Source organism: Chaetodon trifascialis, chromosome 12 (genome assembly GCF_039877785.1).
Source record: "Chaetodon trifascialis isolate fChaTrf1 chromosome 12, fChaTrf1.hap1, whole genome shotgun sequence".
In the NCBI taxonomy this organism is placed as follows: Eukaryota; Metazoa; Chordata; class Actinopteri; order Chaetodontiformes; family Chaetodontidae; genus Chaetodon; species Chaetodon trifascialis.
Genome location: NC_092067.1, coordinates 27,032,366 through 27,044,436, shown reverse-complemented (window position 1 = coordinate 27,044,436; position 12,071 = coordinate 27,032,366). Strand labels below are relative to the sequence as shown.

The 12,071-nt window shown below is 51.5% G+C and overlaps 1 protein-coding gene across 1 annotated transcript in view; it reads left to right on the top strand.

Moving 5' to 3' along the window:
- Window positions 1-12,071, top strand: part of itgav (integrin, alpha V) — a 25,939-nt gene continuing 13,868 nt past the window's right edge. Inside the window, exons 1-10 of the mRNA XM_070975600.1 lie at window positions 1-443; window positions 1,970-2,100; window positions 6,063-6,154; window positions 6,445-6,559; window positions 6,822-6,883; window positions 7,073-7,121; window positions 9,851-9,973; window positions 10,396-10,440; window positions 10,558-10,601; window positions 10,673-10,729. Of these exons, the coding sequence (XP_070831701.1) occupies window positions 283-443; window positions 1,970-2,100; window positions 6,063-6,154; window positions 6,445-6,559; window positions 6,822-6,883; window positions 7,073-7,121; window positions 9,851-9,973; window positions 10,396-10,440; window positions 10,558-10,601; window positions 10,673-10,729 (879 nt within the window). The 5' untranslated portion in view covers window positions 1-282. The remainder of the gene's footprint in view (window positions 444-1,969; window positions 2,101-6,062; window positions 6,155-6,444; window positions 6,560-6,821; window positions 6,884-7,072; window positions 7,122-9,850; window positions 9,974-10,395; window positions 10,441-10,557; window positions 10,602-10,672; window positions 10,730-12,071) is intronic.

Sequence of the window (12,071 nt, the reverse complement as noted above, 5' to 3'; positions counted from 1 at the left end):
GCACGCAGTCTCGGCCTCTCCCCGGGACTGTTCCGTGTTTCTCCTCCTCTCGGCGGATAAAACGGGCTAACGAGCCGCCGCCGCCGGACTGAAGCCGCTACGAGCCGGAAGTGCGTTTCTTTAATACTTTGCTGAGATTTGTTCCGCTCAGCGTCCCGTTCAGACATTTAGGGTCCGTTTAAAGGGACTCTGCGGGCGGACACAACCCGCAGTACGTTAGCTAACTCTGCATCCTCTTCATCCGTGTTTTCATCGGCTAACCCGCGGAGTTCCCCGGCGGCCATGGCAGGAGGACGGACAGCCGTCGCTCTGCTCGCGCTGGTGCTCGTCCACCGCTGCGGCTCCTTCAACCTGGATGTGGACAAACCGTCCGTGTTCTCCGGACCGGAGGGAAGCTACTTCGGCTTCTCGGTGGACTTTTTCAAGCCTTCCAACAACCAGAAGTAAGAGGTCCCGGTCAGGAAATGATGATGATGATGATGATGATGATGATGATGATGATGATGATGATGTGACCTAATGTGTGAACCGTGTTATCATCAGTTTGACCTTCGGCTGATTTCACTTGACCTTTTCTCCGTGACGTCAAAGTTAGTGTTAAAAAGTCTTACACTTGATAGAAAATGAACGTTTCGAGGAAATGTTGCTGACAGTAATCACAGACCTGAATCACAGACCTGAATCACAGACCTGAAGCACAGACCTGAATCACAGACCTGAGGCACAGACCTGAGGCACAGACCTGAATCACAGACCTGAGGCACAGACCTGAGGCACAGACCTGAGGCACAGACCTGAATCACAGACCTGAATCACAGACCTGAGGCACAGACCTGAGGCACAGACCTGAGGCACAGACCTGAATCACAGACCTGAGGCACAGACCTGAATCACAGACCTGAGGCACAGACCTGAGGCACAGACCTGAAGCACAGACCTGAGGCACAGACCTGAATCACAGACCTGAAGCACAGACCTGAGGCACAGACCTGAATCACAGACCTGAATCACAGACCTGAATCACAGACCTGAGGCACAGACCTGAGGCACAGACCTGAAGCACAGACCTGAATCACAGACCTGAAGCACAGACCTGAATCACAGACCTGAGGCACAGACCTGAGGCACAGACCTGAAGCACAGACCTGAGGCACAGACCTGAATCACAGACCTGAGGCACAGACCTGAGGCACAGACCTGAGGCACAGACCTGAGGCACAGACCTGAGGCACAGACCTGAAGCACAGACCTGAAGCACAGACCTGAGGCACAGACCTGAATCACAGACCTGAATCACAGACCTGAAGCACAGACGGTCTCCTCGCTGTGTTGATGATTCAGGCCTTTAACGGGCTCATTTAAAGTGATCTGAAGGTAAAACTGAGCCGTTAAAGGTGAGTAACAGGTAATATCGCGTGCAGTGTGTCAGAGGTGTTTGCTCTGTGCTGTGGCTTCATCACTGATGATGAGGAGGAGGATGAGGACTTTTCCTCGTCCTCTTCCTGCTGAAGTCTGAGAGTTTGTGTTTAAACCATCACAACACAGACCTCCTCCTCCGCGCTTCAGGTATTAGACCGCACCCTGTTCACTGCTGCGTATTTGGTTCCAGCGATTAGACGGTCCCTGAGCAGATGCACTCAGCTACTTTCTGGAGAGCTTAGTGTGTTTCTGTGTTTTATTTGTATCCTGACAAACATCCACACGATTAAAAACACGTTTTTAACGTAGCGCCACCATCAGGTCAACATGTTGATGTGTTCAGTACTCTAATACTGGTTTATGAGCAGACACCTACAGAGATGATGACACACAACAGCCTCAGAGGGACAGGCTGCTAATTAGCATGTTAGCATGCTAATATGCTAACATGCTAAAGTAAGATGGTAAACTTTATGCCTGCTAAACATCAGCATCTCTCCTCTCCTCTCCTCTCCTCCTCTCCTCTCCTCCTCTCCTCTCCTCTCCTCAGGTCAGATGTTCTGATTGGTGCTCCTCGGGCCAACACGTCCTCCTCCGGGGACGTTGTGGAGAGAGGAGCAGTGTACAGCTGCCCCTGGAGGAGCTCCTCAGCCTGCCAGCAGCTGCAGTTCGACAGTTCAGGTACTCAAACCTCTCCTTCATGTTTCATGACGCTGTTTACAGTCAGCCTGAGAAACCCGTGAACCCTCGACAGCTGCTCCCCCCTCCTCCTCCTCCTCCTCCTCCTCCTCCCTGCAGGAGTGGGTTTCTTTCATATAAAACAAAGAAATGTTCAGAATCTGATGATAATCATGATTACAACAATAACATGTGTTTTCTGCTCCATGGTCTCAGCAGAAGTGAACAGACGTGATCAATTTAAATCTTAATTAATGTGCATTTCATCTTCGTCAGTCGTTGCTCCTCCTGTGTGTCAGCAGGAGTCAGAATTCGGTCATTTCTTCATCAGATCAACTCAAACACCCAGAGCTGAATCCACTCAAACAGTCTGAACGATTCTGAATCTCTTGTGGTCTCTAATGGACTCTTGTGGTCTCTTGTGGACTCTGGTGGACGTGATGAACAGCGTCTTGTGGGCTCTGGGTCTCAGTGAAGGACGTCTCTGCTCAGACAGTGGACTCCTGAAGCCTCCCTGTTTGTGTTCAGCTGAAATGTTTGAAAGTGGATCAGCTGTAGAAAGTGTTAGCGTTAGCAGCATTAGCAGCGTTAGCAGCGTTAGCAGCGTTAGCAGCTGCTCTGGCACAGCTTCAGTAAACAGTGAGGCTGATCAGCCTGCCTGAGTCTCATGACCTCGCTGCGAACGTGTCAGTGAAACTCTGACTGGCTGAAGCAGAAACTGTGGCGAGCACACGCAGAAAGGAGCTTTGGTCCGCCGAGCCGACCTCGGCCTCCACACTTTGCTCTAACTGCGTCTTGTTGGTGGGATAATCAGGGCCGGGCTGCTCTTATCTCCTGTTAGGACACATTCAGGAATGTGTGGTGAAACGGGAGGTGTGTGGACTCGTCCAGGGACCGCCGGCGGAGGTGAGGTCCTGTCTCCTCCCAGCTGAGGCAGTATGTGATTTATTGTTTCAGGCTGTCAGAACAACAACGAGCAGCTCCAAGATATTCACACAGAAACAGTTAGAAAGGGTTTTCTGTCAGCTGTTCGTCCTCGTGATGGCGTCCTCTGTGAGACCCAGCACACACACGAACACACACACACGCAGGTCAGAGCGACTCGAACAGTTTACGCTTCTCCTTTAATGCTGAATGGCTGAAGCCTGTGGCTGACCAATGAGCTTCATGGCTGCATGAACGCTGCCATGCTAACAAACTGAGGCTAAAGCTAGCAGGCGGAGACGTCATGGACACAAGCAAACACCTCTGTCCTGTGTTTCAGTTCAGCTCAGTTCTGCTGAAACTGGTTTCGTCCCAGTCAGGACGAGGACTGACAGGTGTGTTCGATCGAGGTGAGCTCAGGTCACGTTAGCAGACGCTGATGCTGTTAGAGATGCTAACGTTAGCCTAAACTCTGATAGCATGCAGGATGCTGCTTGTTTATCAGCACAGCTCTCTGCATCAGTACGTACACGCTGTGCATCATGGGAAATGGATCACAGTGGGTTCTGCTGGTTCACGCCGTGTTGTCGGTGTGTCGGTCACTCTGGGCGTGGACGCTGCGGCCTCATGGGAAAGATTTAAGTGATCATCAGCTGCTGACCACAGAGTGTATGAAAGGTGTTATTTCCAAACAGGTCTGATCCTCTGATGGCTTCATCAGTGACACACACACACACACACACACACACACACACACACACACACACACACACACACACACACACACACACACACACACTTCGGCCTCACATGACTCACACGGCAGCCATTTTTAGGAGAAGAGAACAAAGTGAGTCCAGAGAGAAGTTCAAACTCAGAGTCTCAGAAGAAGAACAGCAGGCTGCTGAAGGAGGAAGAGGAGAGACGAGGCAGGACAGCTCCAGTGTTTGTGTGTTAGAAGAAATCACTTCCTGTCAGGTGAAAACGGGTCCAAAGCGTCTGCTGTCTGTCTCATGTCTGTCTGTGAGCGTCTCTGCAGGACAGGACGGCTCTCTGAGGGACAGGTGTGTTACACCGAGGCTTTAATGTGAGCTATCAAACAGCTTCTGTGACGGTGTTAAACTGATCCGGGTGCAGGGTCTGACGTGGGCCGGCGTGTCGGCCTGCCGGTCCAGCTGCAGCCTGCGTGCTGTTCAGGCTTCTCATGTCCATAAAAGGTGAATTTGTCTCACGCGGCGTCCATAAATCTGCTGCAGCAGACACATTTTCACAGGATGTTTACGCTTCAGCAGCGCTCAGTCTGCAGCCCAGCGTCTGCGCTGCCGGAGTGCCTCTGAGCAGGACGCTGCAGGACGCTGCAGGACGCTGCAGGACGCTGCAGGACGCTGTGAGTGAGTGGCCGGTTTCTGTGTGTGTGTGTGTGTGTGTGTGTGTGTGTGTGTGTGTGTGTGTGTGTGTGTGTGTGTGTGTGTGTGTGTGTGTGTGTGTATAATAGAAGTCTTTGTTGTTGATCTGACCTACATGATCGCTGCCAAAGCTTTAGTGACCACAGACCAGAATGAACTGGAATTCTTCTGTGTGTGTGTGGGGGGGGGGGTGACTCGTTTATATTTGAGCTTATAACAGGAAGTGAGCTGAAACAGAGAAATATGAGTCAGAGCCACGATGTCATGATAAGTCCACCGCCTGCCTGTCCCTCTGTCTGTCTGTCCCTCTGTCTGTCTGTCTGTCCCTCTGTCTGCCTGTCTGTCCCTCTGTCTGCCTGTCTGTCTGTCTCTGTCTGTGGTTAGAACAAGTTTCATGTCTGTTCAGTGTGTGTGTGTGTGTGTGTGTGTGTGTGTGTGTGTGTGTGTGTGTGTGTGTGTGTGTGTTTGTGTGTGTAGAACTGATCGACTTGTTTACTTATTAGCTGCCCTCAGTGTGTCCACACTGAGCAGTTAAATGTGTCAACAATTCAGCCCACGCACGCACACACACACACACACACACACACACACACACACACACACACACAGAGGTATTTTTAAAACAGGGTTTTTCCTCGTTTGTTCTCAGAAAAAGTCCCGTCCACAGAAGACGTTATGTCTGCTGGTCTCTGGAGACAGCTCATAGCTCATTGGCCGACGCTGGTGACACAGTGACCTCTGCAGCACCTTCAGATGCCTCAGTTCATCGAGAGGAAGAGGAAGAGTAGCGCTGTTAGCAGCGTTAGCTCCTGCTCAGCTTCAGTCAAAGTCTCGCTGCACATGTCCTCTGTCTGTCTCCGTACCAACTCTGAATGCTGTCGCTCACGTCTCAGTCGCCGTCGATGTCAATCATCACGTCGACGCTCAGACGCAGCGACCTCTTGGATCGCAACGCTGATCATCAGCTAATCATTATCATTGATTTCTTTCCAGTCAGTTTGCTTTTCCTCGCGGTGAACTCAGCGTCCTCACAGAGCTGCTGGAGGACTGAAGTCCTCTACTGACAAACACAACACAAATAGACAAAGACTCTGTCGCCATGGTGACAGTAAGACGGTGACCAGCTGGCACAAACGCCTGGCATCATGGCCGCCTGGCGTCGTGAGCACCGTGATTACAGCTCGGGGGAAAACATCTGAGTTAGTGCCAGAGTTTGGGAGACAAAGCAGCTCTCAGATCAGTCTCACAGCAAACATGTCCCCAGGCCAGAGCGTCCAAACCTGCTCTGTCTGGACTGAACGTCCCCACCGATGATAGAGCGTGTGTACGCGTGTGTGCGCGTGTGTTTAAAGCTCAGGTGTCTGTTCGATCAGCTGGTCACAGGTGTTTTTTGGTGACTGTGGAACTTTTTTCCTACGTTTTCCTTCTTCCCTCTTGGACTGTTGTTGTTTTCTCTGTGTGGAGCAGTGAGCTGAGCAACTCGTTAGTCTCACCTGTACACGTTACTTCACACCTGGACAGACGGCAGTCCCTTTGGGCGGCTCTGAGGCTCTGATTGGCCGTTCGGCGTCAGTAAACGCCGTGTTTTTACCCCTGAAGTCTCTGCTTTGTCAAACACTTCCTGTCTCTTCACAGGCGACAGGACCAACGCTGACGGCGCGCAGATGGAGTTTAAGTCCAAGCAGTGGTTCGGTGCTTCAGTACGATCTGATGGAGAACGCATCCTGGTAACACACACGCACACACACACACACACGTTAGTCCTACATGTACATCCTCTGCTGCTCGTCACGCCTCTCAGTCCCTCTCCTGAGGCAGTACTGCAGTATTACTGTAAGCACTCAGGTACTCAGTGCCTGGTTAGGTACTGTGTGTATTTGTACTGCTCACACTGTCGGTCTGAGCTGAACGATCTACATTATCTTTTACGTGTGTGTGTGTGTGTGTGTGTGTGTGTGTGTGTGTGTGTGTGTGTGTGTGTGTGTGTGTGTGTGTGTGTGTGTGTGTGTGTGTCCAGGCCTGCGCCCCCCTCTACCAATGGTCGACCTTCGGCGTCTCTGAGCGCGAGCCGGTGGGGACGTGTTACCTGAAGAAAGGCACCACAGTGGTCGAGTACTCGCCCTGCAGATCGAGTACGTTCTTTCCTCTTCGCCGTCTCCTTCCTCTGCACAGCTCATCTTCATCAGTTCACCAGTTCACCAGACAGCTGCTGAAGCAGTGTTTTAATGTAGAAGTTAGAGTTGTGATTGGCTAACAGTGATGTCACTTCAGGGTAGCATCGGTTGAAACGTTGTCTGTTTGAGGCTGCTCACTCTGAGTGTCTGCAGTCAAACTTTCTGCGCGCCTCTTTTCTCTCGATGATGATTTCATGCTGCTGTTTGTTTGTCTGTGCAGGCGCCAACTCGCCTGAAGGTCAGGGCTTCTGCCAGGCCGGCTTCAGCGTCGACTTCCTGAAGGTCAGTAAGCCAGACACCTCAGCTGTCTCTGCATTAACTGCTGATCCCAGGCCAGCCGGGCCTGTGGGGTCTGTGCAGGAGGAGGAGGAGGAGGAGGAGGAGCTGTCATTAACCCCTCACACACTTTACTGACTCAGTGAGTCCAACAAGAAGTGGAAGTGATGAAGTCTTTTGTTTTTGTGCTTTCAGAAGAACAATAAAGTGGTGGTGGGAGGACCAGGCAGCTTCTACTGGCAGGGTGAGTGTGTGTGTGTGTGTGTGTGTGTGTGTGTGTGTGTGTGTGTGTGTGTGTGTGTGTGTGTGTGTGTGTGTGTGTGTGTGTGTGTGTGTGTGTGTCTGTGTGTCTGTGTGTGTGTGGTGATAACGCAGGCCGCAGGATGAGACCGGTTGTGTTGCAGCAGATAACAGTTGTGTTGCGTCCTCCTCGTTTAATCAGCAATAACAACGCAGTACTCAAAGTAAAAATACTCTGCGGTCGTACTGTGGGTCCATGGGCGGGTCCTCGTGTTGTTAGCATGAAGAGGCCTCATTAGGACGCACATTGGATGACCTGTCTGTCAATCACAGGCTGGTTTCAAACAGTCAGTGTTGTTCTCGTCTTTCAGTGACCTTTCAGTGAAGGCCGCCGGCCTGGCGCTGCCTGAGGTCCCTCACAGGACGCTGATTGGTCCAAACCGCTGTGGTTCAGCCACTAACGCGGCCAGGAAAGACGGGTTCTTGCATTGTGTGATCTCATGCTCCCCGGCTGCTGGCTTCAAGCTGGTCACTGATCGTCTGATGGTGGCGGTCATTCAGAAAGCCGTCTCCATCAAAGGCAGCGATGAAGACTCCAAGCTAGTGAATATTATGTTCCTAATGTTAGAAATGACTTCAGACTTTGTGCCTCGGTGGTTCTCGTGGTGCTGGATCAGCATGAGCGGGACGAGCTGAGTCACTGTGGCCTCCTGTGGGGATCAGGCCTCGGTGCAGGAAAACCATCTGAAGTCATGTGATATTTCTGGAGCTGTGACTGCTGAGGCTCAGTCCAGGATCTGGTCTCACACCGACAGATGGCTGAGATCAAACCGGCAGACTTCAGATGGACGTCAAAGCATCTCGTTCTTCGCTGTCTTAAGTAGATCCAATACAAGCTCCTCTGACGTCCCACAAACAGCAAAGAAACGTCCACCTGAGCGAGCAGAAGAAAAGAAAGATGTTTCTCTGATCGTAGCTTCAAGCTAACGACGAGTGCAAAGAAATGAGGTGAAAGATCTGTGGACACACAAGCTAATGCTAACAAACAGTCCAGTCGTCCACTGGTTGAACGGAGACCATCAGGCTGAGGGTGGGGTTGTCCTCTGACAGCTCATGAACACAAATGATTAGCTTTGACGTGAACTTATGCTAACACGATCGATCATTAGAACTCTTCCTGAGCAGCAGATGGACGTGATGGCAATCAAAGCTCATCTGCTCTCACAGTCCTGTGGTGGGTTTGTTTGTTTTTCTGTCTTCAAGTGGACTGAGACCCCCCCTTTTAAAGCGGTCTTGGTCTGAACAGGGAACAGCTAACAGCTTTCACACCAGCCCAGACAGCTGGCGAATGAAGCAGGGTTTGTTTTAACCGAAACAAAGACGCTGGGTGCGAAGGCCTTCAGTGGGACTTTTCCAAGCCTGTCATTATCTCACAAGTCCACACAAAAAGACACGTCCATAAATCTCATTCCAACAAGACGCTCCTCCTCACTGCAGAACTCTCTCATGGTCAGGATCAGAGCACTGGCATGATAGCGCTCTGTGCATCTGTGGGCCTGTGGCTAACGGGAGAGGCTAACAGGAGCCGCTAAAAGGCGCGGCTAACAGACGTGGCTAACAGACGTGGCTAACAGACGTGGCTAACAGTAGCGGCTAACAGCTGTTGTGGCAGACTGTTAATGGAGACAGTTTGACTGTTTTGAACTTCTCACTCTGACCATCTGAAGAGTTTAATAAGCAGGTACAGAGCAGGCAGGTGAGGGTTCAGACGGTGTGTGTGTGTGTGTGTGTGTGTGTGTGTGTGTGTGTGTGTGTGTGTGTGTGTGTGTGTGTGTGAGTGTGTGTGTGTGTGTGTGTGTGTGTGTGTGTGTGTGTGTGTGTGTGTGTGTGTGTGTGTGTGTGTGTGATGCAAGCCATGTTTGTCTAGTCGTTGCAGGGTGTGACAGAACACATCCTGAACGCTGACTCGGTGCCATGTTTTCTCTCTCTCCATGGCGAGGCTCTTCCTGGGGTGTGTTAGCCTAATTATTGTTTCCTGTTGAGTCAACACTCACAACTACACAGCCAACCACACGCACACACACACACACACGCACACACACACACACACACACACACACACACACGCCTCTGTTTGTGATTAGGCCGTTGTTAACGCTGTGTGGTTCCTCTAATTACAGCCTGTGTGTGTTTTTCTAAAGCAGCTTGTAAACAAAAATAAAATCACTTGTTCTCTTTCTCTTCTTTCTCCTGTTCTGCTCTGTTCTTCCGCCTCCTATTGTTCTCCGACCATCTGCTCTGTTCTTCTCTTCTTCCCATTTCTGTTTGGGGTTTTTCTCTTCTTCTTCTCTCATTTTTCTCTTATCTTTCTGTTCTCTCTTGTCATCTTCTGTCATCTTGTTTCTTCTTCTCTTCTTTTCTTGTCTTCTCTCCTTGTTTTTCATGTTCTCTTCCTCTTCTCTTCTCGTTCTCTCTTCTTCTTCTCTGTGTTCTCTCTTCTTTTTTCTTCTCTTCCTTTTTTCTTCTTCTGTTCTTTTCTTCTCTTCTTTTTTCTTGTTTTCTTTTTTCTTCTTGTCATCTTGTTCTCTTCGTCTCTTCTGTTCTCTCTTCTTCTTCTTCTCTTCTTTTTTCTTGTTCTATTCTTTTCTTCTTGTCATCTTCTTGTCATCTTCTTCTCTTCCTCTTCTCTTCTCCTCTGCCCTCTTCTCTGTCGTTCTCCTCTTCTCTCCTCAGGCCAGCTGATTTCTGATGACGTCTCAGAGATTTTCGCCCGCTTTGATAAAGAGTACATCACATCGTATGCAAACACCCACGCCACCAAGTCAGCCAGCGCTCAGTATGACGACAGTTACCTCGGTAAGCATGCATGCACACACACACACACACACACACACACGCGCGCACACACTCACCTTCCTTTGATGAGGTATCTGACGGTCTGAGTCTCCTCCTCCTCGTGTTCATGTCAGCCATGTTTATGAAACTTAACGAGCACAGCAGGTCACGTCACCATGGTGACCGCTATGTCCAGGTAGTTTTTGAATGTCTTCCCGAAGTAAAACATGACTCAGCGGATTGAAGACGGGCTGAAAGAGGACAAAACAGATTCCTCTGAATTCATGGAAGACAAGGAGGAGGCGCCATCATGAAACCTCAGAGGAGTTTAGACTGTAGCTAAATGTAGCAGCTGAAGCTAGCTGTGACCTTTGAACTTTGAGCACACATCCATCCTCACGTTCTGTAGCTTCACTCACTGAACCTGCGTCTCTGCTCGTCAGGATACTCGGTGACGGTTGGAGACTTCAACGATGACGGCAAAGAAGGTGAAAGAGCACAGCACCGCTTCCTCTCGGCCGCGGCCATGATTGAGTGTTCTGATTATTATGGGATGCGTCAGGTCAGAGCTGCAGCTTGTAAACTGTTTCTTCTCATGTCCACAGACTACGTGACTGGAGTCCCGCGTGGGGAGAAAGCTCTGGGCTATGTAAGTGTTAAAGGTGCACGCACACACACACGCACCGTGAAGTGGTTTCATGTGTGTGTTTGGTGTTTCAGGTGAACATCTTCAACGGCATCAACATGGAGTCCATGGTCAACTTCACAGGGACGCAGGTGAGACGGACAAACGGAGACACGGAGTCGTCGTTCTAAAGTCTCGTCTCGTTCTCGTTTTTGTTGAAGTTCTTAAAGGCACAGAGCCGTCTGTAAGCACTGAACTGAAGCCAGAACATAAAACATCAAGGACGTGTCCCTCAGTGTCCCACATGTTGTCGTTGAGACACAGACGCTAATGAGCTCCTGCTCACTTCCTGTCTGTCCTCCATAACTGGTCCTCTGAACCCAGCAGCCTCTCTTTTATCTGTTTCCTGTCACTTCACAGACGTCTCTTAATGTCTCTCTGATGTTAAATCGTCCTTTAAAAGACAACGTGTCTTCGCTCACTGCAGCCTCGTTTAAAGGTCCGTCGTGGTGGATTCAGAGGGTCATTCAGACTGTTACCGTAGAGTGAGGGGCCATGTTTCTACAGGAGCCCTGAGCAGACAAACCACACGCTGCCTCCGCAGAGGGACCTCCAGGGTTTAGTCAGTTTCGTGGCTGCTGTCGAACAGCGTGACGTGAAGGGTTTTCAGGTGGCTGTAATTTAATGAAACGCCGACTCACGACACACCACACAGATAAACAAGAGCTCGGTGGAGCCTGATGACGGCTGCTGTGATGACTGCGGCTGAACCTCCGCTGCAGCGTCACCAGGAGCAGAGAGCTCAACACGAAACCTGTAATGAGTTAATGAGAGGCTGCAGGTCGTCTGCGTTCGGCTTCAGGTCATCTGCGTTCAGCCGCGTGTCGTCTGCGTTCGGCCGCAGGTCGTCTGCGTTCGGCCGCAGGTCGTCTGCGTTCGGCCGCGTGTCGTCTGCGTTTGGCCGCGTGTCGTCTGCGTGTCGTCTGCGTTCGGCCGCAGGTCGTCTGCGTTCGGCCGCGTGTCGTCTGTGTTCGGCCGCGTGTCGTCTGCGTTCGGCCGCAGGTCGTCTGCGTTCGGCCGCGTGTCGTCTGCGTTCGGCCGCAGGTCGTCTGCGTTCGGCCGCGTGTCGTCTGCGTTCGGCCGCGTGTCGTTTGTGTTCGGCCGCAGGTCGTCTGCGTTCGGCCGCGTGTCGTCTGCGTTCGGCCGCGTGTCGTCTGCATTCGGCCGCAGGTCGTCTGCGTTCGGCCGCAGGTCGTCTGCGTTCGGCTGCGTGTCGTCTGCGTTCGGCCGCGTGTCGTCTGCGTTCGGCCGCGTGTCGTCTGCGTTCGGCCGCAGGTCGTCTGCGTTCGGCCGCAGGTCGTCTGCGTTCGGCCATGTGTCGTCTGTGTTCGGCCGCGTGTCGTCTGCATTCGGCCGCAGGTCGTCTGCGTTCGGCCGCAGGTCGTCTGCGTTCGGCCATGTGTCGTCTGCGTTCGGCCGCGTGTCGTCTGCGTT